At 40.1% G+C, this 17,865-nt stretch overlaps 1 protein-coding gene and 1 long non-coding RNA gene across 3 annotated transcripts in view; both read right to left on the bottom strand.

The window, feature by feature from the left end:
• LOC5578431 overlaps positions 1-17,264 on the bottom strand; it is a 39,855-nt gene extending 22,591 nt beyond the window's left edge. Inside the window, exon 1 of one of the 2 annotated variants that reach the window (XM_021849034.1) lies at positions 16,739-17,264. In XM_021849034.1, coding sequence (XP_021704726.1) covers positions 16,739-16,981 — 243 coding nt within the window. In that variant the 5' untranslated portion in view covers positions 16,982-17,264. Of the gene's footprint in view, positions 1-1,406; positions 1,570-16,738 lie in introns of those variants that run through there. The other variant, XM_021849035.1, reaches the window with a different exon arrangement.
• LOC110677748 lies at positions 5,839-8,129 on the bottom strand. The gene is made up of 2 exons (XR_002501165.1): positions 6,848-8,129; positions 5,839-5,919 (listed from the first exon to the last, which is right to left on the bottom strand). It is a non-coding gene; the product is annotated as an uncharacterized LOC110677748 (long non-coding RNA).
• Positions 17,265-17,865: the final 601 nt, after the last annotated feature.

Below are 17,865 nucleotides of genomic sequence, written 5' to 3' on the forward strand. Positions count from 1 at the left end.
TGCTTGTCCGCGACTTTGATTACAAGGTGGGAAAGCAGATCCCGGTTCGGTGTCCGTATTGCGCCAAGTGATAGTGCTAAACTTGTGCTCTGGTGAAAGAGCAAAGCTAGCGAAGAAGTTCCCCCCCCCCCCAATCGTAGCCTCACCGCTGGCCTTCCTAATTGCCGTTTCGATAACGGCGAAGAAAACCCTTCGATCCAGCGTATACAGCCGACTGGCTCGTACATATATATAAACAAATAAATCAATATGATAAAACCTTTTACTATCGTAGGTGGAGAGATTTACGATTCGTCATCAACATATAAACATACTATAGTCGGCATACTCGGCTTCTTTTGCTTTTGCTTGAGTATTGAGACGTAAGTATCTAATCCAAGTGTTAGTTCATCGCCATCATCATTATTACTGTGCGGTGTGATAGGCATCTCGTAAATAAATAGCTTTCAATTTTGCTATAATATTTAAACCCATTCCAAATATTATGCTAGAAAATCCCTTCTTTACCATACGACTTGAAAACAAGTGTATTACAAATATTTTCTTGTACATATGTACGAATGAGACAACTGTCAAAGACTGTTAGATTTCTTATCATGCCGCACATGTGTTAGTGGTTAGCATACTGGTTTAAGCGCTCGAGTACATACACGCAACACGTCACAAAACTATTGAGAGTTTTGGAGGAAAACAAAAACAGTTCAGCTATTCTAGGCAAATTCGTAAGGGGATATCTCTCAGCAACTTTGCGCTTGTGTTGGGGACACTGCTCGACAAGAGTTCAATATAGTTTACTTCAACTTAACTTTCCAACTCGTTTGTCTATGAGCCTCTGTACGTGCTATAAATTCTTTTGTTCGTTTGACTTTTACTGTGCGCCGTGTGTTGGTGCTGTCTCGTTCTCTCTCACGGGCAACTTGGAAACAGGGCGCACAGTAAAAGTCAAACGTTTTATAGCATGCATAGGCTCATGCTTCCCGCACCACGCAGCAAAAAGAATGCTCTTCGTCAAACATTGGAAGCAAGAAATAAGTTTTCTAAGATTTTTCCGAGTATATTGTTTCGCGCCCAGAAAAAAAAGGAGGATCTTGACAAACAGCAGAGAAGAGGAGGAAATTCCTGAACACCCGCACAGATAAAAGGATGGCATCGAGGATGGAAATCACAATGGATGATTTGGCTGGCAAAAATATCCAACCAATAAAATTGTCACAAAGCACAACTGCGAAAAAGGACGGCTCCATCTACAGGATGACATATGGTAATATTGCTACCGAATACTCTCACGAAAATCTCAATATTGGAGAATAAACCCATTGTGAGTAGAATGATTTAATTCACGAAATATTTATTTTTATATTTAGACTGAGTTCTTCGTTGCAATGTCAACCCTTGGTAGCGCTTACCATTCTGCTCGTCGTACGTAGTCTGATAGGTGAGCCGGTGCCTTCCTTTCTCTAGCCGGACGAGTTACTGCATCATTAGTCTGCTCTAACACGCTCCCTTCGATTGAAGCTTCTTGTGCATTCGGAATGCCCCACTGATGAACTTTCTTCGTTTGTGTTACATGACGCCGAATTTCATGGCCACTATCGTCAGCCAGCTGAAGGTCACCGTGGTCTTCTTGTTTTACAGTATATCGTTTGTTATCGAATCGGGATTCTCCTTTCGTTTTTGATTGCCGTTCTACGATGACCACGTCACCCGGACCAATTCTACACGGCCTAGCACCTCGCCGTACATCCTCGTGAAGTTTAGAATATTGTTTGGCCTCTGTGTCCCTTGAGTCAAGCAATTGTTCATTTACATCCACCCGTCCACGATTCAACAGTGGCAAACCTCGACGTATTCTTCTTCCGTACATAACTTCCTCCGGAGGCATCTTTGTTATGGAGTGGGCGGCTGCATTATGTGCAATAACAGCTGCCTGCAGCTCTTCGTTGAAACTTCCGGATTTTGATGAAGCAGTGGACATGGCTTTATTAACAAGCTTCATAAAATTCTCCACCAATCCGTTCTGTTGTGGGAAGAATGGCGTGGAGAAAACGGTTTTGATTCCTCTTTCATTGCAATAGTTTTTGTAATCTTCACCATTGAACGGTGGGCCATTATCCGTTTTTATGACCTCAGGAAAACCCTCTTTTCCGAAAATGTCATCAAGAATTTTTCTCGTATTTTCGAAATTAGTCGATTTTACCGGCCTCGCAAATGCATATCTTGATCTATAGTCAATTATTACCAAGATAAGGATTCCTCCATATTTAGCATAGGGACCATTAAAATCTAATGCGATAGTTTCCCATACTGTCTTCGGTGCACGGATACGACGCATCGGAGTAGGTTTCTCTGGCCTCCCATTAACAGCACAAAACTCACATGACTTCACCCATAGCTCGGCATCTGAAGCCATTCCAGGCCACCACACGCGCTCTCGAAGAATACTTTTCAATATAGCTGTCAAGGGGTGACCGGAATGTGCCACTTTGAGAGTTTTACGCTGAAGTTTCTCGGGCACAACCGCACAACCTAATTTCGTCAAAATGCCGTCTTTCATGTGCAGGTCTCCAGCAACAGCCTGGTATCTGCTTAAATGCTTCGGCCATGTTCCAGAACTTAATGCTTTTATTACCTGTAATAATGTTATTTTAGTTGTAAAATAATTGAGGGTTCTAATTAACAATTTTACCTCCTGAAGAGTTCCATCACATTCGGTACACTTCTTGATTTCGTCTTCGGTTAGAAACTCGACTTCATTTGCCTCTAATTGAGCTACTTCCCATGGACTTGAATCATCGTCGAATGGTATATCGTTACCCTGGTACAGTCGAGACGAGGGGTCAGCTATATTTTCTTCGCCTTTTACATACTCTACTGAATAATCATATGGGCTGAGCCTCAAAGCCCAACCGTCTGCTCTGGTTAACGCCCTTTTTGAGCTTTCACGCGTGCGATTCAGAATGAAGGTTACTCCCTTCGCATCCGTACGTAAAGTAAAATGTCGGCCAAGCAAGAAATACGAGAAGTGCTCTACCGCCCATACTGCTGCGAGCGCTTCCCGTTGATTCTGAGCATACTTCTTCTCGGTTTCAGTTAACGTTTTAGAAGCGAAACTTATTATACGAGGATCTTTGTTGAAACCTTCTTGTACCAATACGGCGCCTAAAGCGTTCGGCGATGCATCCGTGTACAAGATAGTGTTTTCATGCTCTGAAAAGTAACCCAATGAAACAGCACAATGGATTATTCGCTGTTTCAACGTGTTGAATGCCTTTTCTTGTCGTTCACCCCAGGTCCAGGTTTTGGTGCCGATGACTGACCACAGGGGGTTTGAGATAGTAGCAAAATGTCTGATATACGGGCTGACAAACGAAGCCAATCCTAAGAAGCTACGTAGCTCCGAAATCGTAGTGGGCCGTCTAAACTTTCCGATAGTTTCGATTTTAGCTTCTTCAATGTGAAATCCATTTGCATCCAATTTGTGCCCTAGGAATGTTATCTCCGTTTTATCGTATTCACATTTCGCGGAATTCAGAGTCAAATTATTACTTCGCAGAATTTCAAGCACCTGATCTACGGTGTCGTGCAGCTCTTCCAAACTATCCGCGAATAGCAGAACATCATCGATGTAAACTATCTTGTTCTCTACGCTTTCCAGTATGCGAGACATCTCACGCTGAAATATCTCCGGTGCACAATTGACACCAAACATAAGCCGTGTAAATCTGAACATTCCGTTCTCAGCTAAAAACGTGGTTAAATCACGTGATTCATTGCTTAACTCCAAGTGATAATATGCACTTTTAAGGTCGAGTTTTGTGAAGTATCGTGCTCCATGCAACTTTATCTTCATCTCGTCGAGAACTGGTAAACGGAAATATTCTCTCTTAATGGCTCTATTAGGTGCTCTCATGTTCACGACCAATCGGAAATCGTTGGTTCCCTTAGGCACTGCGGATATGCCACTAATCCATTCAGGTGCGATCGTTACTCTCTCAATGATTCCACTAGCCTCCATCTCCAGCAATCTTTTCCGAGCGCCTTCCCGATAGGCTGCTAGAATATTATAGTACGCATTTCGTGTTGGAGGGACACTTTTGTCAATACTAAATTTGACCTTAACACCCGGCATTTTCGGAAAAACTTTATCGTCACCCATTTCGCAGTCGTTAACTTGTGAGCCAACGAATAGCAACTTCATGTCGCTTGCCGTTGATCTGCCAAGTAGAGATCGCCTCCCCTCGTTTACCACCAAAAAATCAGCCTTCACTGACGTTTGTGATCCAACAGCTCTCACTGAAGCTCTGAACGCGAAATCTATTTTCATTGGAGCGCTAGTAGCATAGGCTCGCAATGCTCTATCTGATTTGATAGTGATTGGCTCTAGTTCGATCAACCCCGAATCATGCTCCTTTTTTAAGCTGTGCCAATCCTTGCCTCCGACGACGTTGACATCTGCCCCCGAATCGATTAGGAATCTTATCGGACTGGAAGATCCCAGATGACAGTCGATCAGCACGTCCTCGATAGAAAGGGCATTGAGCTGTTGAAAGTGCAAAGGAGAGTTTGTGAATAAGAACTCAAGCGTATTACTGATGTTGAATGTATTTTATTCAAGTAAAGGTTTTCAAAAAACAAATTCACTTTACCTCTTCTTGTTTAGTTTCAGCTGACATCTCTCGCGGTAGCTCGTAATCTTGGACCACATTGATGCGGTTTGTTCTGCACACCACAGAAAAGTGACCGAATTTACCACACGTGTTGCACTTAAGTTTTAGTGCAGGGCAGGGACGATTCCGGTGTATCCACTTGTTGCATCTCGAACATCTTTCCCGACGACTGCTAGCTACGTTCCTGGTTATACGAGATTGTTTATTTGGACGTCCTCTGGTGTCATTCCTGTTGTCGCGTTTCAGACTAGCTCCGGAAATGTGTCCTCTTATCTGATTGACCCCTTCCTCTCTCTCGTTCATTGTTGGGGTCGTTTCCATTTGGTGAGTCTCCTCTCGTGTTGCAGCTTGTATTATGCTGGGAGTATCAAGAGAAAATGTCCTGGCAGTTCTGGCCAACTCATGGTTCAACATTCCTTTCAGTAGCTGTGAACGAATGAAAACCTCTTTATTGCCGGCACTGTATCGGCATACAATGGCCTTCTCCATGAGTCTAGAATAGAAGTTCATTACGGACTCGCCCCGGCACTGCTGCAAAGCCGAAAAGGCTTCGTGTTCCGCTGCTATGTCTGTCATGGACTGCAAATGGTTCTCAATGTTTCTCAAGAAAACCACATAACACTCCTTGTCATTCAGATTTGGTCGAAGCTGCGCTGCTCGTACGATACCTTGTAGTTGATCACCCATAGATAAGAAGAGTAGCTGGGATCGTCGCACGGGATCAACAGCGTTCGACAGAGAAGCGGCAATTTCGAAATTTTCGATAAATTTTTTCCACTCTCCCCACATCTTATTGGCTGGTACATTTTTGGGGAACGGTTTGATCTGGTCCCATCTAATACTGGTACTGCTTCCTGATGGTTGCGACAATAGGTTTGTATGCGGATTACTCCAGCTATCTTCTGCATCGTTCTTTTCCATGTCACGTTCCTGCTGGCCTTTGTTCCTTGATGTTATCTCCTCAAGAGCTTTCTTCATGTCGGCGAGCTGTTGTCTCAACTTCTCGTTTTCTCGATTCGGATCTGTCTCCACATAATAATCTGCGTAAGGGTCAGTTTCTTCATCACCAATTTGCTCTCCAAGCTCGTTGTCGCTGTATTTCGGAGCACGAACGAATCTTCCAGCCTTTGGAAATTCCGTTTCGTCTTCTTCTTGATCCGAATTGTCACCACGGTGGTGGTCGACCCGAACGTATCTTCCTTCCGCTGACATTTTCCCGATCAACGGCCTCCGTAGAATGATTGGTTTTAATCTGCAAATTTTAAAAACAACATATATTTGCATTAGTTTGCAACTCCAAACATTACTTTCTCAAATATCTTGCAACTGAGTTTTTTTCAAGTTTAATTTATTATTCTACATAAAAACTACTATTGAAATTCGCAAGCTGCCTTTTCTGTTGCTTGATTAACCGATAAACTTTTCCTCACGGTGCATTAATTTCACATGTGTTTCTAAACTGCGTGTCATATGCACTAAACCAAAATTCCAATTTTATGACGACCTTCACCTCAATATGCTATTTTTGGCAAGCGGTTTTCATTACTTTTTCCCACACAGCTTTTAAGCACACATTTCTCTATTATTCAAGGCTGTTTTCTTTACAGACCATTTATTCATACTGGTGGTTATCTCAACACGCCATTTTTTTCTGTGTTTTCATTACACATCTGAGCGGTTGTCTCTAACACACTCTCGGTGGTTTTCCTTACGCACCCTTTTTCACTCCGAACGGTTTTCCTTACACGTTCTGATGTTTTTCGGTGGTTTTCGTTACGCACCTTTTTACTCGGGACGGTTTTCTTTACGCATCCTCATTACTTTCGGTGGGTTTTCTTTACGCACCTTTTTCACTCTTGAACTGTTTTCCTTACACGTTCTCACGATTTTCGATGGTTTTCTTTACGCACCTTCTTCCACTTTTGACGGACCTTAAGGCACGCCGTTTTCGTCACTCATTTTTTTTTTTCCCACCTACTTTATTGATACACTTTCCACACGGTTTTCAATCACGTTTTCCCAACTACATTCCGAATGATTTCCCATACCTCCAATTAACAGATGACTGGCAGGATCGCCAATGTAAATATCTAGGTAGCCAATATGGCTTCGCGGAGATTCGCCATTATTTATTCACTGTTAGGAAATCACGAAATTGGCAGAGATTCAAGATGTCTTACCTTTCCCGAGCGTTGCTGGTGCACTTGTGGCGAAGCCTGTCTGAGCTGATGGCCACGTCCGGTGTGACGCTCAAACAATGTCGCTCGACCATGATGCTAACTGCTAATGACAGTGCTACCAACATCATACTACGAGAGGGATATGACTTCAACAACATTAAGTCCAATACACACCTCACAACACCCATTACACGCTTGGTGCACAGATCTTGGATGAGCCACTCGATCTCTGTGTCCATAATCATTCAGTTGAGTCCCATTTAATTGCCAGTGCTACTCCTGGCACCTAGTGTTTTTGTTGTCGAAAGCTACAATCGAGCTTTTCCAAACTTGTATGATGAAATCTTGTTTCCTAAATAAAACTACTATCTGCCGACAATTTCAATCATATGAAGACGACTAAACAGAAGTATAGAGCAGGATTGTACAATAAAGCGGTTTCTTACAACGCGCAGGTATATTATTTCCGACCGAGGGTTGCCGAGAAATGTTGTTCGTAGGAAGGAGGGTTGTAGGAGAACATTTCGTAGTACTGCAATCGAGGAATGTAGTTTGTAGAGATTCTACGGCTGAAACTGGATATTGGTTCAACTCATTTTAGTTGAAATAGGTTAAAGAGCAAGGGTGATGTGCTAGTATCCATCATATTGAGCTTTGATCAGTGAGAACCGTCAATTTTCCAGTATTGCTGTGGATGATGCTGATACAAACCGATGCCAAACAATTCTTTCCCACAATGGCATTGTACAAATGTACAATGTAACAAATAACAGCTGCTCACAGTGCAGCGAAAACAACACAATCAAAGGAACCTATTTTTAAGTCGAGCATCGCACACACATTATTGTGCACAAGCTTTTTTTTCTCAGTACGTTCATATAAGAGTTTTTGAAAGTTTCATATAAGTGTTCTTGAAAGAACAATTTAACGTATTCCGCTTGGAACTTTATAGAAATGTTATTATTCTCAAAACATTTCTTTGTTAGGCTTTTTGAAAAAAAAAAAAGAAAATAAATATTTTCGAAAGAATTTTGGAGGAATACGAGATTTTGCTCCTTAATTTGAGATAAATCTAAAAAAATAATTATCTGTGTAAAATACAGATAGATTTGCGAGAACTTCTCTGAGAAATCATGAATAATATTTTCCCAATTGAATTATTTTTAATGGCTCATGAAATTTTTGTGGAATATTACGAGAAATCCTTAAAGAAAAAATTTCTGTCACGGTTGTTATCGCTCTCTAGAATTTTTCAATTTGTGACTTAGGGTCGTTTTCGACCCGAAAATTCAAACAGCTCGCAAAATTCAGTGTGTTGACCGAATTTAGTTCTGTTGGGCTTAAATGAAGGACACACATGTCTAGTCTCAGAAACCCTCCCGGAGATCCGGATTTGGACACTGTGGCCACCGGGAACCTGCTACATAAGTATGAAAAAGTCCCTTTAGAGACCCTTACTTTGACGACCTGTAGTTTCGTAACTAAACAAGAAATCTGAACCGTCCTCATATTGTTGAACAGGTATTCACGTGGACTGTGAATAGAGATTCTCAAATCACTTAGTTATTAGATACCCGTACTGGGCCCCGAGAGCCGTAACGGTAAACGCGCAGCTATTCAGCAAGACCAAGCTGAGGATCGTGGGTTCGAATCCCATCGGTCGAGGATCTTTTAGGGTTGGAAATTTTCTCGACTTCCCAGGGCATAAAGTATCATCGTACCTGCCACACGATATACGCATGCTAAAATGGTCATTGGCATAGTAGGCTCTCAGTTAATAACTGTGGAAGTGCTCATAAGAACACTAAGCTGAGAAGCAGGCTCTGTCCCAGTGGGGACGTAACGCCAGAAAAAAGAAGAATACCCGTACTGTGTGATATTTTAGTTGTTGTACCGAAACTAGGCATGCGATGGCACATTCTTCATGATTTATAATACTTGTGACTCTTCTAGTTCAATTATAAGTGAATGACTACTCTGGATAATTGTTACCACCCAAAAACCCCAGGAATGACCACCGGTGTTATCTCTATTGTAGGACATTTCAGTTTTTGTCCTAAAACTAGACATGTGACGGCTCGAGTAGTGAAAAAAGTGTCGCGATAGTTAGTTGTGTTTGATCCTTTGACCTTGACGCTTGCTCCTTCGGGGGCGGGCGATGAGGGCAGAGTCAAACATGTCGCGCGTTGTTCGCGTAGTGAAATGAAAAAGCGCTGCGGATCGTTAGTAGTGTTTGATCTATTGATCGCATCGCTTGCTTTTGCGTGGGCGAGTGACGAACACTTGTTCGGCGTACAATGCGATTATCGAATTATTACGGTTGTTAAGAAAATTTTCCAGTTTACGGTAGCCGCAGAGTTCTACCGCAGCTGTCAAAATTCTACCGTAGGCTTCGAAGTCATTCTATTATTGAAGCAAACAATTAAATCATAGTATGCTTGAAAGAGAAAACGCTATGCAAAAAACAACAATCATCAAGACGGTTTCCAAGGTATCACTGTAGCCTACTGATGATTTATCAGTGCAAATCAGTGATGTGACAGCTGCGGTAGCTTTTCGTTGAACCAAGCTGAACCGTAAAACGGAAAGTTTTCCCTAAAATTGCAATATATCGCGAATTCGATTAGGCGTGATTATATCATGGATCGCATCACCAACCATTGGTGACACCTAGATCTTTACTTTATCCCACTAACCCAATATCCTATCCATGACAACTGTGGAGATGCAGAGGTATACTCGGTCTCTAGTAACAACGGTTGTCTAATTAACATTCCTTCCCTTCCCCGATGACCGTAAGGACGTGGCCGGCGCGATTATTGACTTTTAAAAATTGAGCTCTCGATTAGTGCACATTGAAGAATGGTTAGCTAATCCCAAGCCCCATTCATTAATTCCCTGTGCAACTTCGATTGTTCTGGTCAATCACGAAGTAGCAACTACGAACTGTACGGCCATCTTTGCTCATGCTCATGCTCAAAACTAGACATGTGACGGCTCAATTTTCTGAGTACGTAATCCATCTCACATAATAATGAATGGATGGCCAGTATTATCCTTTGCTGTCACTGGAATAACCCAGGAATGTCCACCGCAGAAACCCGTATCATGGGGTACATTAGTTTTTGTACCAGAGCTAGGCAAACGACGGCTCAATCTTCCCTTTTTTTCGGGCATGTGACATTTCTCACACAATGATAAGTAAAAGTCCACTCAGATCCTCAGGTTTTAGGTTGGGCGACTACGCTATAGAATCGTTACTCGTTATGTGGCGTAGTTGATTAACGCGCCCAGTCTAGCGTATTGGGGGTCGTGGGATCGAAGCTCACCAGAACTATTTCATTATTTTTCACAAATTTTACATCTCAATATGTCCAAATTGACTTTTGTGTCTGCGAACTTCAGGTTTTATTTTCGGTCACAATTAGCCAGAATGATCATACATCTATAATTGAACTAGAAAAGTCACAGGTATTCAAAACCATAAAGATTGATCCGTCGCATGCCTAGTTTTGCTACAAAAACTGAAATGTCTCACAATACGAGTATCTCCGGTGGCCATTCCTGGGTTATTTCGGTGGGCCAGAAGAACCAAAGTGGCCATTCATCAATAATTGAACTAGCAGAATCACAGGTATTCGAAACCATGAAAATTGAGCCGTCGCATGCCTGGTTTTAGTACAAAAACTGAAATGTCTCACAATACGGGTATTTCCGGTGATCATTCCTAGGTTATTTCGTGGTAACAATGAGTCAGAGTGGTCATTTATCAATAATTGAACTAGAAGAGTCACATGTATTATACATCATGAAGGTTGAGCCGTCGCATGCCTAGTTTTGGCACAAAAACTGAAATTTCCCACATTACGGGTATCTCCGGTGGCCATTCCTGGGTTATTTCGGTGGGCCAAAAGAATCAAAGTGGTCATTTATCAGTAATTGAACTAGCAGAGCCTGTGGTGTTACGTCCCCCAACGTAAAATGGTGCTATGGCGAATATCGGAGCATCTACCCTACTATGCTGAGATAAAAAATCTTTCCTACTTACGAACTAACACCGATGAAAAAAGGTGCATGCGGATCGCCACCTTAAATGAGACTCAATTGACGAAAGCAATTTTAATTGAAGCTGCAGCATTAAACAAATAATGTGTCGTTTCCACAGACTAGTTGAAAGCTATATGGCGAAATCTTTTCGGCACGGAAGAGCAGTCTGGACTGGTTCAAAGCTCACAATCATTTGGACACAGTAGAACGCGGGTCACTTGGTAGACAACTCGCTGACATCCACTGTAAATGGATGCATGGCACACCCATTTTTCATCTTCTTTGTAGATTTTCTGGATAGGCAATTTTATAAAGTTTACAAGGCATTCTATCGTGCTCATACGATAAAGGAATGTGATAATAGAAACAAAAGAAAGCACTCAGCTGATAACTGCTGGAGAGCTAATAGCATACTAAGCTGAGAAGTAGTTTCTATCCCAGTTGGGGATACTTCTAGAATGAGAGTCAACACAATGTCGGAGATCAGGCTATCTAGTCTAGTAATCATCGCGAAACGGCTTCCTGTGCCGTTTTTGCAAATCGTGCACAATATTCATGTCATTTATTGCCTAGTGCTACCGTCCGCGGCTGCCAAGCAAAGTAGGCAGCCCTGTCGTCGTAAAATTTGAGCTTCTAAGTCGTCCCTTTTTGAGGGGGGCGTTACTATAGCCCAGAGGGCGCTTCTGTTTCCAGGCGTTATGATGTTTTCTCATAAGAAATATCACACATATTTTAGTATATGGGGATCAACTATCACGGAGGTTATATTTGCTATGGGTTTTCGACTTTTAGTCTGTACAGATCATAGACGGAAATCCAAAAACCCTTAGCAACATTTAATATATATACAAATTTCAAATATCACAAATACTTCAATATACATTCCTAACAAACGAAAACCAATATGCTTTTGCACGTATTTAGTTTGTATTCTATTTCTATCAAAATATGGAACGAAGAGATCAAGTACATAGGCTTAAAATTATTCAGTTGGTAAATTTGCTAATGTTAAAAGTGAAAATTATTTACTCCTTGAACCAATTCAATCTACCATTACAATGCCTGTGACTATTTATTAGAGTCTTACAACTAAGACTATTACGATGTGCACTTTAAAAATAAATCTCAATCCATGAAATAAACTCAGTCTTTTAGAACTTATCACTCAATGTAAAACGGATCATCGAGTGCAAATCAAAAACTTCATCGAACCGTTTATTCGGAAACGTTTTTGTGTCTGCCTCAAATTTTAATTTTTTTCTTATGTTCGGCATTTTGCTTTTAAAACAATATATTGTTTTTGCATTTCGCTTTTTAAACAAAATTGTGAAAAAATTAAGCAAATTGATGCAACAGTCAAAAGCATAATTTTGACAATACAACTGAATTGTATGATATTTTTCCTTACTTGACTTTCTTGTATTTCTTTTTGTTTGATAAATTGACTAAGAACAAAATGGCCTTGTACAAAATATGATGTTTGCATTTAATCAGAAATTCGTTCATTCGGTTAATACTATTGGACAGTTTATGCAGCTGCTCAAACTCAGTTTTTAATAAGCTTTTCAATGCTGATTTCAGAATTCAAAACGAAGCGCTAACGGTGAAACACGTTTTTCTGATAAAATTCAAAATGCAGTCGAATTCGAAATGGTCGCCAAAATTATTTTAAATTAGAATACATATCTCCTTCATGCGATGGCCCTAAGATTGCTTTGTGTTTCAAGGAATATATGAGAAGAAAGATACGTGAAGAAACACATAGTTTTTTTTTTTTCAAAGAACTGAGCTTTTTGCAAATGGTCAAGCCTATGCTTCAGCATTTTGAGTTATATTTTATTTATGAGGGTTTAAACTTGATTAGCCAGTTCATTCGCCTCCCAGTTTTAATTAACCAAAACACTTCTCCTCTAGTTTTATGAAATTGAAGCGAAATATGACACAAACTGTAATTCTAATTATGTATGCCAATGGTAATCACATTTCAGCGATAATTACTTAACCATAACTCGAAACATTTTTAACAAAGTATAATGCGTATTCTCAGTCCTGTCAGACTAAGAAAATTTGATAAGGAAGAAAAGAAAAGTTTTAAAGTTATGCATAAATAAATCAATACTTAAGATTCAATGTTTCAAATGATTGATAATGTTTGAACGTTAAATATTCATATACAGTCATCTCTCCCTTACTCGATATTTCGTATCTCGATATCGAGTTAGAGAACCATAGTAAAAGTTGGTTTTCATGGCTACCTCGATGGTCCCTTAGATCGCAGTTGCACTGATTTCGTGTTCTGTAACTCGATACCTCCCTTACTCGATGGTCCCTTCAATATAGAGTTATTATCCATACATATAGAAAAATATTACATTTTTTTCTTTAAAAAAATAAATCAAATAATTAAGTTAACAAAGACCTTTTTTGAGTTTTCTTAAAGCAGGACATCTAGAACGTTCGATTTTTTTTCACTAACTTTAAGAAGAGGTGTTCAATTTTCAGCCAAATATTTTTTCTAGCATTACGTGCTAATGAAAAAAGTCAACAATTGCTCTGGATTTCAATATATTTCGCTATGGTTTTATCTTTTGTAGTTTTACGTTGGATATATTAGTGAATCTTGGAATTGCCAAGTATTAATTACAGAATTTCATTTAATTTAATAACACGAAAATGCTGCTCTTTTTGCATACTTGTTTATGAAAGTTCACTTGAAAATTATTGGTCCAAAATAAACAAGGGTTTGAACTGACTGTCTTAAGAACATAAAAGTTGAAGATTTTTTCAGCTTTAAACATTAACATATTTCATCAAACTTCGAGAGTGGTCTTGGGCCTTTTAAAAATCACGTGCTGTTATCGAAGGATCTCTCAAGATAATTTACCCAACAATTTCTCTAATAATACCGAATATTTGGGATGAAGTGCATAGAGCCCATTTAATTAAGGAATTGTGCTACTTTGCCCTAAATATTGATTCCCCAAATGTCGTTTCCTCGAATGCGGTCCCTTGAATGTCTGTTCTCCGAATATCCCGTTTCACAACTTCCTACATTTCAGAGTAGTGAACGGACCAGTCATCTGGTAGCACTCTGTCACTGAAAACTATTCTTGCACCTTCATGAACTGCATCACTTCTCGAAGTGACAGGTCATTCGGAAAAATGGGATTCGAGGAAAAGGGTTATTCGGGGAACTGTCATTCGAGGAAAAGTAGCAACATCGTTTGACAAATAGTATGGATATATAATCTGAGACAAAATATAGATATTATAAACAACATTTAAAACGGAAAGAACTCACCGATATAATAAATAAATTGCTCAGCATATACACAATCAACATTGATCTTGATTGCTTCGTTCGTTCTCGCAAAAGCAGACGACGCAACTAAAGTACCAAATACTACTCTCCACTTGATATACGCTAGTTAAGGTCGTAGAGCAAACAAAATTTAATTGTTTTTTTTTTTACAGGGCGTTAAAATGCAGCTGATATACGTGAAACGAAGTATTATCACTTCAGGGCGTTGATACAGAATGAAAAATTTGATTGATTTTTACATGGCGTTACGATTCAATTCATTAATGTAGACTTAAGTTAAATTACTGCAGGATGTTGATAGAGCTTGGAATTTTCAATTAATGACCTACAGAGTATTGAGATCTACTTGATCTACATAGAATAAGGTCAAATTACTCCAGGGCGGTAATACAGTTTGGAATATTCAATTGATGTTCTAAAGGGCGTTAAGATGCACTTGAACTACATAAGAAAAGCTTAAAATATTCCAGGACGTTGAACAGGCTAGAATTTCCAATTGATGGCATATAGGACGTTAAGATGTATTTAATATACGTGAGAAAGGAACAAAATAATCCAGGGCGTTGATATATTTTGACAATTTCGATGACATCAATTAGAGCGTTGAGATGCACCTGATCTTCAAAGGATAAAGTCAAATTACTCCAGGGCGTTGATACTGCTAAGAAATTTCTATTGATTTTCAACAGGGCGTAAATATCCGCCAGATTTTGCAAAGATCTATATGAAATAAAACAGAATTACTTCAGACCATTGGTATAGCTTGGCCGATTGATGTTATACAAAGTGTTAAGATATTTCTGAACTATGTGAAATAAGGCCAAATTACTCCAGGGCGTTGCAAAAGCTTGGAATTTTTAATTGATGTCCTACATGGCGTTGCGATGTACCTGATCTACATGAAATAAGCTCAACTACTCCAGGGCATTGATACAGCTTGGAATTTTCAATGGATACAGGGCATTAGGTTGCACTTGATTTTCGTAAGACAAGGTCATTGGGCAAGGTCGTAAGACAAGGAAAATAGATATCGAACAGGGCGTTAAAATGACACGAGTCCAAATTACTCCAGGACGTTGATACTGCATGGAGTTTTCAATTGATGTCCTACAGGGCGTAAAAATGCAGCTTATTTACATGAAACAAGGTTGGTTCACTCCAGGTTGTTGATAAATCTTGGAATATTCAATTGATGTCCTACAGGGCGTAAAGATGCACTTGGTCTACGTAAAATGAGGCACATTACTCCAGGACGTTGATAAAGCTTGACTTTTCAATTGATGTCCTACAGGGCGATGAGATGTGTTTGATCTACATAGGATTAGGTCAAATTACTCCACGGCGTTGATAGTGCTTGGAGTTTCTATTGAGGTCACACGTCTAGATGCACTTGATTTACTTGAGATGAGCTTAAATTATTCTAGGGCTTTTAAACAGCTTGAGTTTTTTTTAATATTGTCCTACAGCCCTGTACGTTGAGATGCTGCTGATCTATATGAGACAAGTTCAAATCACTCTAGGGCGTCAATAGATTGTAGCTTTCAATCGATGCAGGTCATTGAGGTACACCTGATCTACGTGAGACAAGGTCAAATCAGTCAAGGGCGTTTGTACATCTTGACATTTGTCCCACAGATGCAGCTGATTTACATGGCATGAGTCCAAATTACTCCAGGGCATTGTTAATGCTTAAAATATTCAAGTGATTTGGGGTGTAAAGATGCACTTTATCTACATAAGGGAGGTCAAGTTACTCTTAGGCGTTGATAAAGCTTGAATTTTTAATTGATGTCATACAGGGCGTTAGGATGCTACGGATCTATATGGGATAAAGTAAAATTACTTCAGGGCTTTGATACAGCTTGTAGTTTTCAATTTTGATCTACGTGGAATAATGTGAAATTACTCTAGGGCGTTGATACAGCTCAAAAATTTTGATGGAATTTTTACAAGGCGGTAATATGTTCTATATGAAGTTCTGAAAGAAATAGGGTAACAGAGCGTTGGTAGATACAGATTGGAAATTTCGATTGATATCTTATGGGGCGTTAGATTGTTGTTGATTTTGCACATTTTTTTTTCTATGACTTCGGGTGAAAAATACAAAAAAAAATCTGAGAAAAGCTTCTTAGTCGTCGACTAGGCGCGACTAAGCAGGACGACAGGGCTAAAGGTAGGTGTTTGGGTTCGATTCCCAATCGGTCCAGGTTCTTTTCCTAAGGGAAATTTTCTCGACTTCCCTGGGCACACCTACCACACGATATACGAATCCAAGAATGGCAACTTAGGCAAAGAAAGCTCTTAGTTAATAACTGTAGAAGTGATCATAGGAACAGTAAGCTAAGAAGTAGGCTCTGTCCTCGAGAGGACGTAATGCTAAAAAGAAGATGAAAATACATGCCAATTCAAGAAATCAAAAAGATCATGACTTAGCAAAAATATTGTCCTACACGTGCCATAAGACATGAATACAATCAGTCTTACTCATTATTGTGAAATAAAATCTCCTTACACGAACTCACCTTAACTACCAAACGTCGTTCCTGTTTGATCTTCCTATCCCTTACGCTGCTCAACTCAACCTTGACCTTGTACAACACTGTCAGCATAAATGTTCCATCAGCTTGCAGAGGTTTCGCTTCCACGCAATCCAGTTGCACTGTATCATCGGCACTAATCCCATCGATAGTCAACTGGCGTCTTTCCACCATTCCTGGAATCAGCTCCGTTTGAATGAAGTCGATAGATTTAGCTGTATCATTCATCTTTCGGATTTATCCCAGGTTTCTGGTGGCGGCGAAGCAAAACAGCTGTTGGAACTAACCGACCTGTTGTCACTCGGAACACAACTTGCACTGATATCAGCCCATCAATTTCAACGAGTTTACCCGTAATCGTCGTAGTTGTCGACTCCGCTGACCGGTTATCAGGTCCGTCGACTGTGCTTACTTAAGATATCGCGACACTGCAAGCGGCCGCCGGTCAGCGAGAGAGAGAGAGAGCTCGTGGGTTCGCGCGCGACGACTTCGAAATACGCACTAAACCTACCCACCTAATTGAGTGCCCGACGCGCTACCGGTCGACGACGACGACGACGTCGCGACGCTACGCCTGTGATTGTTTGAGTTGGCTCAACAAGCAAATCAGATGGCCCATGTCCAGCTTACAGATATAGAACTTCGAGTAAATTGCTATTGCGTGACGACACGGGATGACGTACTGAAAATATTTTGAGCCAATTTTCAATCACCTCCACATCAAAGAAAAAGGAATTTGGGGAAAGGTATTGCTATTTTGCAGTTATTTCTAATCGGCGCCCGCATTTGGAACGTTGAATTCGCAATATTGTTATGTCAATGAATATATTCAGATGATTATTTATTTTGTTAGCTTCACAATTTTCAAGACTGAACAAACACTTTCGCCAGAATGGTCATTGATTGAAATAAATACGACTATTTAGAGTTACCGATAAGAGAAAAACAGATTAATCAGCAGTTTCTATAGGAAGAGTCGCCGAATAAAATGAGCAAAATGATGCTTTAGACAATAGTAACGCTCTCATGAAAAGTAAGAAGCATTGTAAAAACTTTTCAAAACACGTTTTGACAATTCGGTCGAAGTGAGGATTGATATGCGCACGAATGTA

The sequence above is a fragment of the Aedes aegypti genome, chromosome 3, assembly GCF_002204515.2.
Source record: "Aedes aegypti strain LVP_AGWG chromosome 3, AaegL5.0 Primary Assembly, whole genome shotgun sequence".
NCBI lineage: Eukaryota > Metazoa > Arthropoda > Insecta > Diptera > Culicidae > Aedes > Aedes aegypti.